This window comes from Salvelinus fontinalis, chromosome 35 (assembly GCF_029448725.1).
Source record: "Salvelinus fontinalis isolate EN_2023a chromosome 35, ASM2944872v1, whole genome shotgun sequence".
Classification (NCBI taxonomy): Eukaryota; Metazoa; Chordata; class Actinopteri; order Salmoniformes; family Salmonidae; genus Salvelinus; species Salvelinus fontinalis.
This window is the reverse complement of record NC_074699.1, coordinates 1,190,412-1,207,826: the sequence shown is the minus strand read 5'-3', so window position 1 is coordinate 1,207,826 and position 17,415 is coordinate 1,190,412. Positions and strand designations below refer to the sequence as shown.

The window sequence follows — 17,415 nt, the reverse complement described above, 5'->3', positions numbered from 1 at the left end:
ACATCCATTGAATTATTAAAATAATTGTCAGTGAGGCAGATATATATATTTTTTAATCGATTACCTTCGACTCCTCAGCACCCAACTCCATTTTCACACACCCTGAAACCACATATGAATGAGTCAAAAGGCAGGGGTCCACTTTCTCCAAAAACGTCACTCCTACTGTAACAGACTCATCTTTATACTGACCATCGGTGCAAGGCTCAGGTTCCAAGAACCTCACCAAACCTTCCACCTCTGGTAATTCCCCTCATTCACTTCCATTTCTCCTCCAGAACTGGATCCGGTGTACGGCTCAGTCTGTTTGCACTTGCCACCAGCCTTCTTCGACCTACCATCTCCCTTTTTTCCCACCATCTTCAACAGATTTAATCCCACCCTCTGCCTCCCTCACTCTCTTCAACCTACACCTCTTTCCTTCCATTCTTCCTCGGTATTCCAAGTATACGTCTCCTTGTGATAATATTGCACTTCTCCTAACATACATCTCGTTGTTGCACTCTCAAGGGGACGCCATTTCCTCCTCCATTGATCAAAGTTGCTATGACCGGAACTCGATGCTAGTGCACATGAGATGTTGGTCCTTATAACCTGGATGCAACCTGGATATAGACGGTCCATGTATCGGCGTATACGAACGCTAGTAGATTACCTTGAAAAAAACTAAGGTTGGACATCTTGGATGCAGTCTCCAGTTATTATACCTCAGTGGTCTAAGCTGGGCAGATAAACCTGTATGGATGTAAATCATTGACAATGATTTGAGCATGTACAATAGATTTGTAGTTGTAAACACAATTTGCAAGTGTGTAACTGATGAGTTGTGAACATGAAGGGAAAAAAAGTGTAGTTTTAAGTTAATATTTGTAAACAATTATTGCACCTGCGCATGTAAATTTTGCACACAGACTTTTGGCAGGACTTTAGCACCCTACTGTGACACAAATATTTGTAGATGTGCAAGCAAGGAGAGAGGGCAGAAGCTCTGAGAGGTGGGACCTGTTTCTTATAACCAATTAGATTTGGTTTTCATAGACCAGCATACTCTACACTGGTAGGTTGGTTGGTGACAGCTCACATGGGCTGTGTTGTCTAGCGCAACCACCTGTCAATCACGACGTGCGTCACCAGTTTACCACAGACTGATTGTCCAATGTCCACCAATGAATCCTAGCTGTTAGCTGTCATAGTGGGTACGTTTAAATGTCTTTCTTTTGTGGCTAGGTAGCAAGTCTTTTTTCTTCTTCTTTGTAATACATTTTGGAAGCAAATGTTTTTTTTACCTTTATTTAACTAGGCAAGTTATTGTCCATGTCATTGTTATTAAGGGTTTATAACTAACGTTATAGTCTGATACTAGCTACCAAAATCGATTAAAACTTCTTAAGGCTAGCGGAACCCCTCGACAACATCCGCTGAAAAGGCAGAGAGCGAAATTCTAAAATATTTTTGAGAAATATTTAACTTTCATAAGTGCAATACACCAAATTAAAGCTTAAATTCTTGTTAATCTACCCACCGTGTCCGATTTCAAAAAGGCTTTACAGGGAAAGCACACCATATGATTATGTTAGGTCAGAGCCTAGTCACAAAAAACATACAGCCATTTTCGAGCCAAAGAGAGGAGTCACAAAAAGCAGAAATAGAGATAAAATGAATCACTAACCTTTGATGATCTTCATCAGATGGCACTCATAGGACTTCATGTTACACAATACATGTATGTTTTGTTCGATAAAGTTCATATTTATATCCAAAAATCTCAGTTTACATTGGCGCGTTATATTCAGTAATGTTTTGCCTCGAAAACATCCGGCGAATTTGCAGAGAGCCACATCAATTTACAGAAATACTCATCATAAACTTTGATAAAAGATACAAGTGTTATGCACAGAATTAAATATATATTTTTCCTTAATGCAACCGCTGTGTCAGATCTCAAAAAAGCTTTACGAAAAAAGCACACCATGCAATAATTTGAGTACGGCGCTCAGACACAAAAACAAGCCATACAGATACCCGCTAAGTTGTGGAGTCAACAGAAGTCAGAAATAGCATTATAAATATTCACTTACCATTGATGATCTTCATCAGAATCCACTCCCAGGAATCCCAGTTCCACAATAAATATTTGTTTTGTTCGATAAAGTCCATAATTTATGTCCAAATACCTCCTTTTTGTTCGCACGTTTAGTTCACAAATCCAAACTCAGGAGGCGTAGGCAAGTCCAGGCGAAAGTTCAGACGAAGTTCAGACGAAAGTCCAAAAAGTTATATTACAGTCGTAGAAACATGTCAAACGATGTATAGAATCAATCTTTAGGATGTTTTTAACATAAATCTTCAATAATGTTTCAACCGGAGAATTCCTTTGTCTTTAGAAAGGAAAAGGAACGCAGCTACCTCTCACGGGTGTGCGCGAGACTGAGCTCATGGCACTCTGCCAGACCTCTTACTCAATCAGCTCTTATTCTCTCCTCCTGAAACAGTAGAAGCCTGAAACAGGGTTCTAAAGGCTGTTGACATCTAGTGGAAGTCTTAGGAAGTGCAATATGACCCCATTTACACTGTATATTAGAAAGGCAATGAGTTGAAAAACTACAAACCTCAGATTTCCCACTTCCTGGATGGATTTTTCTCAGGTGTTCGCCTGCCATATGAGTTCTGTTATACTCACAGACATCATTCAAACAGTTTTAGAAACTTCAGAGTGTTTTCTATCCAATACTACTAATACTATGCATATATTAGCTTCTGGGCCTGAGTAGCAGGACTCTGGGCACGCTTTTCATCCGAACGTAAAAATGCTGACCCCTATCCCAAATAGGCTTTAAGTGTAAAGTTATTTTGCAAGCTATTTTAATTTCTAATCAAAACGCTAGCTTAATTCTGTATGGAGCCATAGCTAGCTAACTAGTATAATCATTCACCTGCTAAGACCAAGTAACAGACATAAATCCCATGATTTATTGATCACCCAGTTAGATCTGGAGTTTTAGTAGAAGCACGACTGAAGGTAGAAAATAATTGATTTGGCTTTGACATTGGCTTTATTCTGTACTGTCCTTTGATTCATGTAAAATCTTATCTAAACAATTTATAATTGTCTGTACGAGTCACAGAGAGGGTAGTATAGACTTACTTTTGTAAGTATTAATTGAGGAACCAGGTGAGGAGGGACACAGTCTTGTTGACCGTCATGTCCTCTGCAGCCAGTTCCTGCACCCTGATGGACACAGTGTTGTGGTAGAGCTTGAATAACCTGTCAAGGTGTTGTAATGTGTTGGGATGCACTGCACCAGCGTCACTGCGGCCTCCAGCCTTGCCCATGGCGTGCTGCAGCACTATCCACAGCTGATTGGCCAGGTCGTCTGACAGGCCGTACACCTTGACAAAGTACAGTGCATTTGGAAAGTATTAAGACCCCTTGACTATTTCTACATTTTGTTACATTTTGTTACGTTACAGCCTCATTCTAATTTTATAAATGTATTGCCACCGGGACTGCCGGTGTAACTACTAAACGGCTTGCTGACAGTAAACTGTACTGCGTGATTGTAAAGGGTTTACTAACATGTTAGTTCCAGTAGCTATGTTGTCTATGACGTTATTAGCTAATATGATGACAAAGATGTAGACTGTGTGTAGCTGTTAGCAGTTATGATATGAAGGTTTGGCTTAGAAAGTTTTTGTTCACCTGGTCACAGACAGCTGATGTGTTGTGCACTGAAGTCCACAAGCGAACTGAAAAGGTGAGAGGAGGACAGCATGTAGATGTGAAAAGGAATTAAGCAAAATGTTCATGCTGTTTGTGGCTGCTATGAAAGTGAACTGTATTTGCGTGGGATCAGGGGTGTATTTATTCCGCCGATTCTGTTGAACGTTTTTTAAATGGAACGAAACGGGGATAAACACCTGAATTTGTCCAATAGAAACTCTCGTTTGCAACTGTTGGACTAATGATTACACCCTGTATCAGCTAGATGCAGGCAAGAGTGTGCAAGGTGGTGTTGAATATGTCACTGTCTGTCACCTTGATTACTAACGTTTTTCTCTCGACCTGTGCACCTACTTTGTAAACTTTAATTTAAAGGCTAGGTTGTAGCAATCTCATGATCGGTATAGGGAGAATTTGAGTATCATGTAGTAGCCTGAACCTATCGATGTTACATTGAGCTGGGTGAATGGAATATGAATGACAGTCATCCAATATGGTGTAATAGAAATAAGGCCATGCTCAGGAAAACAATAATCGTCCTCCCTCATCCTAAACGGCACTGACCGCCACTGCATTTACAAGGATTGAGAATCCATTTCCGGAACCTCTCGTCAGAGCCAGAGAAGAAGAAGCGAGAGGGATTACTCAGCCCAAACTGTGTCCATAAAAATAAGACCACAAAGTGAGGAATTTTTGTATGGAGGTCAATGAGAGATTGTGAATTTGGTCAACAAAAAATTGAATTCTAATTTGCTACGTGAGCCTTATTTGATTGAATAGGAGTTTCATAATGGTTAGGTTGTTACGAAGGCACTGATAGAAGCGGACACACGTGGCATTTTGGCAACTTTGGAAAAAACTACTTTATATCAGAGTTGTGCCTCTTGTTCATACGCGTATCTGCCCTCTCATTGGCTAGAATGGTCCCACCTGATCTTGCCTCCTCTCCCTGCCTTCCATCTTTAAGGACATGTATTTCCATTGTTATAGTGGTTACTCAACCGTCTTGTCAATATAATAGATAATCTTTGTCGGAGCCCTATTTGAAAATTGTGGGAGGCAACCATTGGGATATAAAAAGTCTTCACTATTTACCACCGAGGTGGAAGAGAGAACCAACTCAGCGGAAAATCTGTCTCCCTCCAGCAGGTGGCAGTGTTTTGTTGTTTTGCACACCAAGCAAGGAGTTTTTGAATGGAGGTCAATGAAAGAGTGCCGAATTTTGTCAACAAAAATATGAATGGTTTATTTGCTCGGTGAGGTTTATTTGATCTAATAGAAGTTTCGTAATGCTTATGTTGTTATGAGTGTTCTGATATAAGTAGGACACGTGACATCCCGGCAACTTTGAGAAAAAACACTTTATATCGGGGTTGTCTCGAGATGGCTATGCATATGGAATGAGGCTAGTAAAATAGCATCTCTCTCCATTGAATATAGGCGGTTGATGTCATCAACCCTCATAAATCAAAAAAGGATTCTTTTCAAAAAAGGATTACAATAAAGAGATGTATCCACCAATCCGAAGAAAGGATAGGTGGGAGCTAGACAGCCGCAGATGCTGATTTGAGGGCAATGACTCCCATTGTTAGGGCGGAGAGACATGTTTCTTGTCAGTATATGCATAATCTTTGGTTACCACAGCCAGAAGCTGAAGTCCCACCTACTCAACCAATCAGATGAGGGAGTGTGATGTCACATATGCCGGTTTACGGTTAGTGAGAAACAACCAATCAGATGAGGGAGTGTGATGACGCATATGCCGGTTTACAGTTAGTGAGAAACAACCAATCAGATGAGGGAGTGTGATGTCACGTATGCCAGTTTACGGTTAGTGAGAAACAACCAATCAGATGAGGGAGTGTGATGACGCATATGCCGGTTTACAGTTAGTGAGAAACAGCCAATCGGATGAGGGAGTGTGATTACGTGTATGCCGGTTTACAGTTTGTGGGAAATTATCAAATCAGATGAGGGAGTGTGATGACGAGTATGCCGGTTTACAGTTAGTGGGAAACAACCAATCAGATGAGGGAGTGTGATGACGAGTATGCCGGTTTACAGTTAGTGGGAAACAACCAATCAGATGAGGGAGTGTGATGTCACGTATGCCGGTTTACGGTTAGTGAGAAACAACCAATCAGATGAGGGAGTGTGATGACGCTTATGCCGGTTTACAGTTAGTGGGAAACAACCAATCAGATGAGGGAGTGTGATGAGGAGTATGCCGGTTTACAGTTAGTGGGAAACAACCAATCAGATGAGGGAGTGTGATGACGAGTATGCTGTAGGGACAGATGAGAGACATGCATTTGTTTTTTCTAGTGATCCATCAATGATTTGGTTATTTATTAGCTATAATAAAACCAACCGTTCTTAATGCAAAGTGTTAATCGGATGTCTTATTGAAACTCAGCTTGCAAGCTTATCATGTTTGCCTTTATTCACATTTGTAGGTTTAGTCCAATATCATCGTTTTTAAAATGACATGTAGACAAACAAATTGACACCTTTATTTTGTGTCTTTATTTTCAAAATCCACAAATAAAACACAGTTTCACAGAAATGTCAATTTTATTGATTGGCTGATTTAAGATAAACTTCAACCCTGTTACTTTATTTGGCACCTAGGCACATACTATAAACATTTATTTAAGTTAACATAGCCTTGCAGTCCACCTTTTTGGTATTTTGTACCAATTTCCATCACTGTGGTAAAGCGGCCTTTACTGGTTCTAACAGTGTACCTTTCTTGCTGCCAGCTCTTTGCAAACTGTTGGGGGAAAAATCTATTTGACCAAAGACGACGCTATTTCTCTGTTAACAAATGAACAACAGACTTTCAGCATGCTTATAGAGAAGGGTACTCAACATGCACTGCACTGACACAATTGACTGATGATTGGTTGAATGAAATTTATAATAAGAAGACTGTGGGAGCTGTACAGTTTTTTTAAAAACCTTTATTTAACTAGACACGTCAGTTAAGAACAAATTCTTATTTAAAATGACGGCCTAGAAACAGTGGGTTAACTGCCTTGTTCAGGGGCAGAACGACAGATTTTTACCTTGTCAGCTCGGGGATTCGATCCAGGAACCTTTCAGTTACTGTCCCAATGCTCTAACCACTAGGCTACCTGCTGTGCCACTAGGCTACCTGCCGCCCCGACCATAACCTGTTGTTGAGAAAACGTATGTGTTATTGCGTTTCAACCTCTGCCATATGGTGGATTTAGAGCTATCTGTCTAACAGAACTCAGAGGGTTTTCTATAATGGAAGCTTCTCTTTTAGGTCAAACATGTAAAGTGTGGTGTACCGCAGGGCAGCTCTCTAGGCCTTCTACTCTTTTCTATTTTTACCAACGACCTGCCACTGGCATTAAACAAAGCATGTGTCCATGTATGCTGATAATTCAACCATATAAGCATTAGCAACTACAGTCTTGCTCTTCATTGTAATCAAAGGGCTAATATAAATTCTATGCATGCCAGTCTCTCTTGGCTATGAGTTGTGGAAAGACTGACTATGTCACTTCTTGTTTTTATAAGAAACATTGTAAATTCCAAATTGTTTGCATAGTCAACTTACACACAGCACTGACACACACACGTACCCCACCAGACATGCCACCAGGGGTCTTTTCACAGTCCCCAGGTCCAGAACAAATTCAAGGAAAACGTACAGTATTATACAGAGCCATGAGTGCATGGAACTCCCTTCCATCTTATAGTGCAAGTGAACAGCAAACCTGGTTTCAAAAAACATGTAAAGCAACACATCACGGCACTATGCTTCTCCCCTATGTGACCTACTTGATGTGTGTATGTACTGACATGTACTGTATGTGTAACTGATAGATGCGTACACACACACACGTTAATGTTTTTAACTATATGTAAATTGTAAAGTATTTTGTCTGTCTTCTTCGTTATGTGTCGGACCCCAGTAAGACTAGCTGTTGCCAATCAAACTATATAAAGGCGCAGGGTCTTCAAGCTATGGAAGATTTTTTTAAACATTTCATTTATTTTGGGTAAAAGACATATACAACAAAATGTACCCAGAGGATATCACTTGAAAGTATTAATTAAAACGCTTGCTTCCAAAGTGGTCCTCGATGGTAAAAACAATAACACATACAATGATTAAATTGCAAGACAAAATTGCAAACAACCATAAATACATTCATTTATATTGACATCCTAAAAAGTGGCACTATTCATTGCACTTTTCCCAAACCTTAAAAATCAACCGTATTCACTTCACATTAAAACAATCTATTAATTGCACATCATACCGATCCTTCGAATAAATACACCTGACAAGCAGTAGGAGCACAAGGAGCAGTGGAGTGGTTTCTCTTACTTAGACAACCTTCTCCAAATGAAAACCTTTTCCTGCTTTTTAAAGCCAGTTCTACTTTTTCTTTGCTTGATCTCCAAGGGGAGGCTTTTCCATAGACAAATGCCTGTATAGAAAAACGCTCCTCGCAGTCCTGTTTATTCTGGGGATTTTACAAGACATAACACCAGCTCTGCTATTGTAACTGTTGTGGTTATAGACCATATCAATCTGGTTTTTCATATAACCTAGGGGCACGATCATTTACGATGTCAAACATATGATTAAGTTGGCAAAACATTTAATAATTAATTGGATTTAAATGCCACTTTTCTAGACCTCCAAAGCTCTTTATAGTGTAAAGGGAAACTCAACACCCTCTCAACAACCCCACTTATATACTATCTAAAATAATCATTATTATTGGCCCATCCACCCCTCTCTTCAGAGGACAAAAGTAACTTTGTTTGTAATGTTTGTATTTGCAGATATTGTTACAAATACATTATTCATACATGGTACTTGTTTAGACAGTATTACATGATAGGAATACAGTTTGATCCATTACACATTAAATTATACTCATCATGACACATCATGACATACTCTTGCAATAAGGGCCACAGGGTCTTTAGTGACCACAGAGTTAGAACACCTGTTTCAAAGTCTCATCTTCAGTTTTATTGAGGAGCATTCCATTGTTGGTGTAGTATTTAAACAATATTAAAATTAAATGAATGTTGTAAAAGTGTATGGTATAAATTAGTGCTCTGTCTTTTTAAACTTACTGCCTTCGTGTTCATTTCAGCAGCATTCTTCTCTTTGGCTTTTGTCTTTCCCCTGGTGGCATTCATACATCTTTGTGGAACTTACCTACCCATTTGCCCAACACTTTTATCCTTTCTCAATGTTATGCATTTTAGTGACATTGCTAATTCGTGTTGCCGAATGTCTTTAGTAATTTGGTTCAAACTTGGAACACAATATATTCCATTTCGAAAATGAGGCGGTTCCCGTGAACCGGAATACGCATTATACACTCCCTTATCTGATTGGTCGGGTAAGCGGGTCTTCTGAGCCGGCATACTCGTAATCACACTCCCTCAAATGATTGGTTGAGCCTTCTGACTTTGTGGCTGTGGTAGCTAGTGACGACCATAAAAACGGGAGGCAACGCGGATATCTAGAGAATACAGTCATTGGTCTAGACTAGCGAGAGAGTGTACGTCCGGGCACGTTATTGTTGCATCAGAAATTGCAGACTGTTGACATGTCAAGCTCGGGAGAGTTAGGTAAGTATTGAAATCGATGCATGTTTTTCATGTTTCCAAATATCAGCAGCGTCTCTTCAAGGCAAATACGTGTTCTCAGAATATAAATTATTGCAGGATATTGAATGTTGGCTACGGTAAGGCTAGCTATTTATATAGTCAATGAAATGAATGCCATTCTACACATCTATAGCGTCAATGTGCAATATGGTACGCAGCATCATCTGGAGATGTGTGCAACAAAAGTTAAACATTCGCCTTCTGCTACCATTTCTGTCAAGCCGCCTACGCATACAATTTGATGCTTAAATCCTACGTATGCACCGCAAAGAACGCACTGCAACGGCCATTCTGGTTGACACTGTCGGTGTGATCAAGCGTCACGAATGTATTTAAATCAAAGTGCCGTCCAGCTAGTAGTACTATTAATGGTTATACTACCGTATTACTGGAAAGGGCTGAATCAAGCTTTCGCTTTCACAGTGAATGTCCAGAACATGAGTCATGAGTGACGGTAGATATGGGTATTCTGTGAAAATAGTCCTGACCGGTGTACTTGTGGCTGCGTGATGCTCGGTACACCGGTCACGACTATTTTAGTAGAATAACGTTACTCATAGCTTACTGTCACTGTCTCCAGCTCTTGACATTGGTCGTGTGCTGGGAAGAAAATGTTCTGTATTGTCACATACACCGGATAGGTACAGTGAAAAGTGACATTAATTTTGGAAGCTCATTTCAACCTTTTCCAGGAATACAGGTAGAATAACAATCAATTGTACTAGCTAGCTAGATGGCTTGTGAAAATAGCTGCTACCTCTGCTAGCTAGTCATCTACAAACAATCTCTCAACATTGAGCTCTCTCCATTGGTAACCCTCCTGCTGTGTTCCGCTCGAATTGGACCGATTTACACGTTTTTTTTCTCTGAAAAATTTAGTTAATTTAATCTGATTGTCATAAGGTTTCATAACTTTGTCCACACAGGGCATCTGAACACACCAAATACATTTGGATGATTTTCTTAACATTTTGGGTGTTTTATTTAACTTGTGTACACCTGTGGTGTTCCCGGGCAAAAATGACGGGTCATTAGACATTAATGGGTGAGACTACAATTAGTGTATAAAATGTAGTTCAGGCACATGTCCATTCCTCAGATGGACACACTTCCATCTCCCAGACCTCCACATGCATGTGTGTTTGAGCACACACACACACCTCACCCCCCTTATTGGCTTCCATGGCAACCCCCATGGGAACCTTTCCCCAATAGAATCTATCCCCCACGGGAACCACACCTTTTGGCATTCTCACAAACAATCGCAACATTGCTTCAATAATATATAGCGCTTTTCTTGCAGCTATGGTATATAAAGCTTTTTTTGAGGCCTTGCTCACAATTCATTCTGTGGCAGCACAATGACCAAACGATATACTGTATGTAAGGCCCTTGATCATATCTTTGATCATGACACTGGTGAGGAGGAGAGAGTCCTTGTTAAACTTTGACACAAAGTAGTCTGTGATAAATAGCACAATATGTTTCATCTAAGTATTTGTTATAGTCAAAATAATCCATACATTATGCTTTTTTTACTCAAAAAAACGAGTTGTATAAGCTCAGGCCAATGAGGCCTACAGGCCATAAATAGCAAATAGAAGTTCAAAACTTGTAATGTTCACAAGAACTTAAGTTGATAAAAAGATCTAACACAATATTAGGTGATAATATATGTATTATTATGGATTCATAATCAGCTATAATGAGGCGGTCATTTTGGACCGGGAACACAATGAATTAACTTGAAACGAACACAACAGGAAGGTTGAATGTATACGTTAAGATTTCCTCCTGCACTGTTATGATCTTAGTACAGCTGTGTCGTAACATAACCAATGAGGTGGTCAAAACACCAAAATGGAATGTTAATACTGCATTGTTTATGTTGTCATTTGAGTATTTCTAAATAAACAATGAATATACTGTATATAATGCACATCTCATTGCATCCTGTAGCTCCATTTATGAATTTGACAGGTTAGACTCCCATCCCCCAGTTCACCAAACAAAGTGGCAGGGTCAGGTTGTTGAAATGATACCTTGGGCCTTTAAGTTAATACACCAAATCAGATGGAATAGCCAAAGCTCTTAGCCAGTTGTCAACTTTCAGATGGCAATGATCAGCAAGAGGGTTGATAAACAAATACAGCAGCACAACGTTCTTGGGCATCAATTCTTTGCCTTGTCTAGAGACGAAAACCAATCCCAAATTAGTTTTGGTTTTTCAATGGTGTCTTGTCTGTGGGTGAATGTGTGCTGTCTTGTTTTCCACAGCCTTTGATTATGGCTTCTTGCTGCACACAAGTGAGGAGGCCACAGCCACCGTGGCTCTGAATGAGTACCTGAGCTCCCGCAGCTACCTGGCTGGGTTCAGCCCCTCTCGGGTGGACCAGGAGGTCTTTGAGCTCCTGCAGAGGCCTCCGGCCCCGCAGCACGTGCACGCTCTGCGCTGGTACAGGCACATAGCAGCCCTGCAGCGGGACATCCCCAGCCCAGATAGCAGCAGTGAGTAGAGTCCAGGGCCCATGGACAGGATAGGGATGCTCCCCTTAGACTAGAGTAGCCCACTGCATAAGGGCAGTCATGCCCCCCCACCCCCCTAGACTAGACCGATAGTGCATGGCCACTTTGGAATGTCGGTAAGGCTAGCTATTTAAATAGTCAATTAAATTAATGGCATTCTTCTACCTATGATCAGGCATCCCGAATGTATTTAAATCAGGGATGGGCACCTTTGGGGGGGGGGGGGGGGGGGGGGGGGGGGCACAAAAACAGATCTCATCATGAGGGGCTGGAGTGGTTTGCGGGTAAAGGTTGAATTTCGCTTTCACAATGAATGTCACCTTTCACTGCACCTATCTGGTGTACGTGACAATACAACATTTGTTATTTTTTCCCAGAACATGAGTTATGACAAGTCCTGGAGACGGTGACCGTAGCTCAGAGTATTCTGTGAGAGTAGTCCTGACAACTGTACTGTTGTCTTCATGATGCTCGGTACACCAGTCACAGCTATTTTCACAGAATACTCATAGCTACTGTCTCCAGCATTTGTTAAAATTTTAAAATGTTTTATTGTCACGTACACCGGATGGCTACAGTGAAAGGTGACATTCATTGTGAAAGCGAAAGTTTAATTAAACCATTTCCAGTAATACGGTAGTATAACCATAAATGGTACTAGCTGGTCACATTAGATTCAGGCTTCTGGCAACACCCTTGTGTTCTGCTGACAGACGCTCTAGAATGAGATGCTACATTTAAAGCTGTTGGGCCTATTCTTCATTATTTCAGCAGCAACACATTGGGCTTCATAGAAGCTTACTAGTGTCAGATATAGCCCAAGCCCCTGTTCAATATGGACTCCTAGTATCAGATATAGCCCAAGCCCCTGTTCAATATGGACTCCTAGTGTCAGATATAGCCCAAGCCCCTGTTCAATATAGACTAGAGGTCAACCGATTATGTTTTTTCAATGCCGATACCGATTATTGGAGGACCAAAAAAGCCGATACTGATTAATTGGCCTAATTTTTTTTCTCTTTTTTTCTTTTCTTTTTTTCTTTTTTAAATTTTTTAAATTTATTCGTAATAATGACAATTTCAACAATACTGAATGAACACTTATTTTAACTTAATATAATACATCAATAAAATCAATTTAGCCTCAAATAAATAATGAAACATGTTCAATTTGGTTTAAATAATGCAAAAACACAGTGTTGGAGAAGAAGTAAAAGTGCAATATGTGCCATGTAAGAAAGCTAACGTTTAAGTTCCTTGCTCAGAACATGAGAACATATGAAAGCTGGTGGTTCCTTTTAACATGAGTCTTCAATATTCCCAGGTAAGAAGTTTTAGGTTGTAGTTATTATAGGAATTATAGGACTATTTCTCTATACGATTTGTATTTCATCGATTTGTATTTCATCAGTCATTTCATGACTATTGGATGTTCTTATAGGCACTTTAGTATTGCCAGTGTAACAGTATAGCTTCCATCCCTCTCCTCGCCGCTACCTGGGCTCGAACCAGGAACACATCGACAAAAGCCACCCTCGAAGCAGCGTTACCCATGCAGAGCAAGGGGAACAACTACTCCAATTCTCAGAGCGAGTGACGTTTGAAACGCTATTAGCACGCACCCCGCTAACTAGCTAGCCATTTCACATCGGTTACACCAGCCTAATCTCGGGAGTTGATATGCTTGAAGTCATAAACAGTGCAATGCTTGAAGCATTGCGAAGAGCTGCTGGCAAAATGCACGAAAGTGCTATTTGAATGAATGCTTACGAGCCTGCTGGTGCCTACCATCGCTCAGTCAGACTGCTCTATCAAATCATAGACTTAATTATAACATAACACACAGAAATACGAGCCTTAGGTCATTAATATGATCGAATCCGGAAACTATCATCTCGAAAACAAAATGTTTATTCTTTTCTTTTTTTCTTTTTTAAATTTTTTAAATTTATTCGTAATAATGACAATTTCAACAATACTGAATGAACACTTATTTTAACTTAATATAATACATCAATAAAATCAATTTAGCCTCAAATAAATAATGAAACATGTTCAATTTGGTTTAAATAATGCAAAAACACAGTGTTGGAGAAGAAGTAAAAGTGCAATATGTGCCATGTAAGAAAGCTAACGTTTAAGTTCCTTGCTCAGAACATGAGAACATATGAAAGCTGGTGGTTCCTTTTAACATGAGTCTTCAATATTCCCAGGTAAGAAGTTTTAGGTTGTAGTTATTATAGGAATTATAGGACTATTTCTCTATACGATTTGTATTTCATCGATTTGTATTTCATCAGTCATTTCATGACTATTGGATGTTCTTATAGGCACTTTAGTATTGCCAGTGTAACAGTATAGCTTCCATCCCTCTCCTCGCCGCTACCTGGGCTCGAACCAGGAACACATCGACAAAAGCCACCCTCGAAGCAGCGTTACCCATGCAGAGCAAGGGGAACAACTACTCCAATTCTCAGAGCGAGTGACGTTTGAAACGCTATTAGCACGCACCCCGCTAACTAGCTAGCCATTTCACATCGGTTACATGTATGCAACGCAGGACACGCTAGATAAACTAGTAATATCATCAACCATGTGTAGTTATAACTAGTGATTATGATTGATTGATTGTTTTTTATAAGATAAGTTTAATGCTAGCTAGCAACTTACCTTGGCTTCTTACTACATTCGTGTAACAGGCGGGCTCCTCGTGAGGCAGGTGGTTAGAGCGTTGGACTAGTTAACCGTAAGGTTGCAAGATTGAATCCCTGAGCTGACAATGTAAAAATCTGTCGTTCTGCCCCTGAACAAAGCAGTTAACCCACCGTTCCTAGGCCGTCATTGAAAATAAGAATGTGTTCTTAACTGACTTGCCTGGTTAAATAAAGGTGTGTAAAAAAAATAAAAAATAAAAAAAAATGAGAAAAAAGAATTGGCGTCCAAAATTACAGATTTCCGATTGTTATGAAAACTTGAAATCGGCCCTAATTAATCGGCCATTCCGATTAATCGGTCGACCTCTAATATAGACTCATAGTGTCTGATATAGCCCAAGCCCCTGTTCAATATAGACTCATAGTCAGATATAGTCCAAGCCCCTGTTCAATATGGACTCAGTGTCAGATATAGCCCAAGCCCCTGTTCAATATGGACTCAGTGTCAGATATAGCCCAAGCCCCTGTTCAATATGGACTCATAGTGTCAGATATAGCCCAAGCCCCTGTTCAATATGGACTCATAGTGTCAGATATAGCCCAAGCCCCTGTTCAATATAGACTCAGTGTCAGATATTGCCCAAGCCCCTGTTCAATATAGATTCAGTGTCAGATATTGCCCAAGCCCCTGTTCAATATGGACCGATAATAACATTTGCATGACTAGCATTTCGCAATCATCGAAGTCTGTAACTTTTCTTTAGGCCTGTATTCATTTGTCAACAGTGTTAACGGCTAGTGGCAGGAGGACCACCGTTTGGTTGTTTCATTGGACTATTTCCCATCCCTGAATTGTTTATTTTAATTTCTAATTTTTTTCAATTTTTTTTGCCATCACACCTGTGTTCCTTCCTGTGTGGGTTTTGTGTTTGTTTTCGACATGCACTTTGAGGGCTAGCTAGTGTGTTGCTTTCCACCCCTCCCCCCAAGCAAACTAAGTCTACTGGTAGCAGGCCTGCAGCTTTGATGAAGGCACACAGACTGCATTGTGTTCCTGGGATCTGGAGACCAGGGGTGGTTGTCATCAGACTGCATGGTGTTCCTGTGCTCTGGAGACCAGGGGTGGTTGTCATCAGACTGCATGGTGTTCCTGTGCTCTGGAGACCAGGGGTGGTTATCATCAGACTGCATGGTGTTCCTGTGCTCTGGAGACCAGGGGTGGTTGTCATCAGACTGCATGGTGTTCCTGTGCTCTGGAGACCAGGGGTGGTTGTCATCAGACTGCATGGTGTTCCTGTGCTCTGGAGACCAGGGGGGTTGTCATCAGACTGTATGGTGTTCCTGTGCTCTGGAGACCAGGGGGGTTGTCATCAGACTGCATGGTGTTCCTGTGCTCTGGAGACCAGGGGTGGTTGTCATCAGACTGTATGGTGTTCCTGTGCTCTGGAGACCAGGGGTGGTTGTCATCAGACTGCATGGTGTTCCTGTGCTCTGGAGACCAGGGGTGGTTGTCATCAGACTGCATGGTGTTCCTGTGCTCTGGAGACCAGGGGTGGTTGTCATCAGACTGCATGGTGTTCCTGTGCTCTGGAGACCAGGGGTGGTTGTCATCAGACTGTATGGTGTTCCTGTGCTCTGGAGACCAGGGGTGGTTGTCATCAGACTGCATGGTGTTCCTGTGCTCTGGAGACCAGGGGTGGTTGTCATCAGACTGCATGGTGTTCCTGTGCTCTGGAGACCAGGGGTGGTTGTCATCAGACTGCATGGTGTTCCTGTGCTCTGGAGACCAGGGGGGTTGTCATCAGACTGTATGGTGTTCCTGTGCTCTGGAGACCCGGGGTGGTTGCCATCAGAATAGTGGTGGCTTGCATACCCTCAGACAGTTGCCTGCTCAAATCACTAAAATGTCTTCAAAGTTTTAATTGGTGAATCCAGAGATTTGAGGAAATTCAATTCCATAATTTGCCTGACTTTCAATGAGACACCATTTAACAGCATGCCCTCTTCAGAGAAACGTTTGACTAATGTTCTAATTAAATGTGTCCTCTGTTTTTTTTTAGTAAAAGGAAAGAGGGTCCAGCCCCCCTGGTCTGCCCCAGCCGGGTCCAACCTGCCAAAGCTGAGACTCTACAACAGCCTCACACGCACCAAGGTGACATATTGACCTTCTTTTGTTTTGCTCGTTTGAGGGCCATTTTGGATGGCTGAATCCTTATGATCAAATAGGAAAGAAAGACACTGAATGTCTCTGTAGCTCAGTTGGTAGAGTATGGCACTTGTGACACCAGGGTAGTGGGTTCGATTCCAAAGACCACCCATACGTAAAATGTATGCATGCATGACTGTCGCTTTGGATAAAAGTGACTGGTAAATGTACTATATTAATACCAGACTGTTATTATTGGATAAAAGTGTCTCGTAAATGTACTATATTAATACCAGACTGTTATTATTGGATAAAAGTGTCTGGTAAATGTACTATATTAATAACAGACTGTTATTATTGGATAAAAGTGTCTGGTAAATGTACTATATTAATACCAGACTGTTATTATTGGATAAAAGTGTCTCGTAAATGTACTATATTAATACCAGACTGTTATTATTGGATAATAGTGTCTGGTAAATGTACTATTATTAATACCAGACTGTTATTATTGGATAATAGTGTCTGGTAAATGTACTATTATTAATACCAGACTGTTATTATTGGATAATAGTGTCTGCTAAATGTACTATATTAATAACAGACTGTTATTATTGGATAATAGTGTCTGCTAAATGTACTATATTAATACCTGACTGTTATTATTGGATAATAGTGTCTGGTAAATGTACTAT

The 17,415-nt window shown here is 40.6% G+C and overlaps 1 protein-coding gene across 1 annotated transcript in view; it reads left to right on the top strand.

The window, feature by feature from the left end:
* Positions 1-9,243: 9,243 nt before the first annotated feature.
* The window catches only part of cars1 (cysteinyl-tRNA synthetase 1), a gene marked incomplete in the record, with an annotated part of 19,738 nt that continues 11,566 nt past the window's right edge, over positions 9,244-17,415 (top strand). Inside the window, 3 exon segments of the mRNA XM_055898916.1 lie at positions 9,244-9,355; positions 11,672-11,902; positions 16,635-16,726. Of these exon segments, the coding sequence (XP_055754891.1) occupies positions 9,334-9,355; positions 11,672-11,902; positions 16,635-16,726 (345 nt within the window).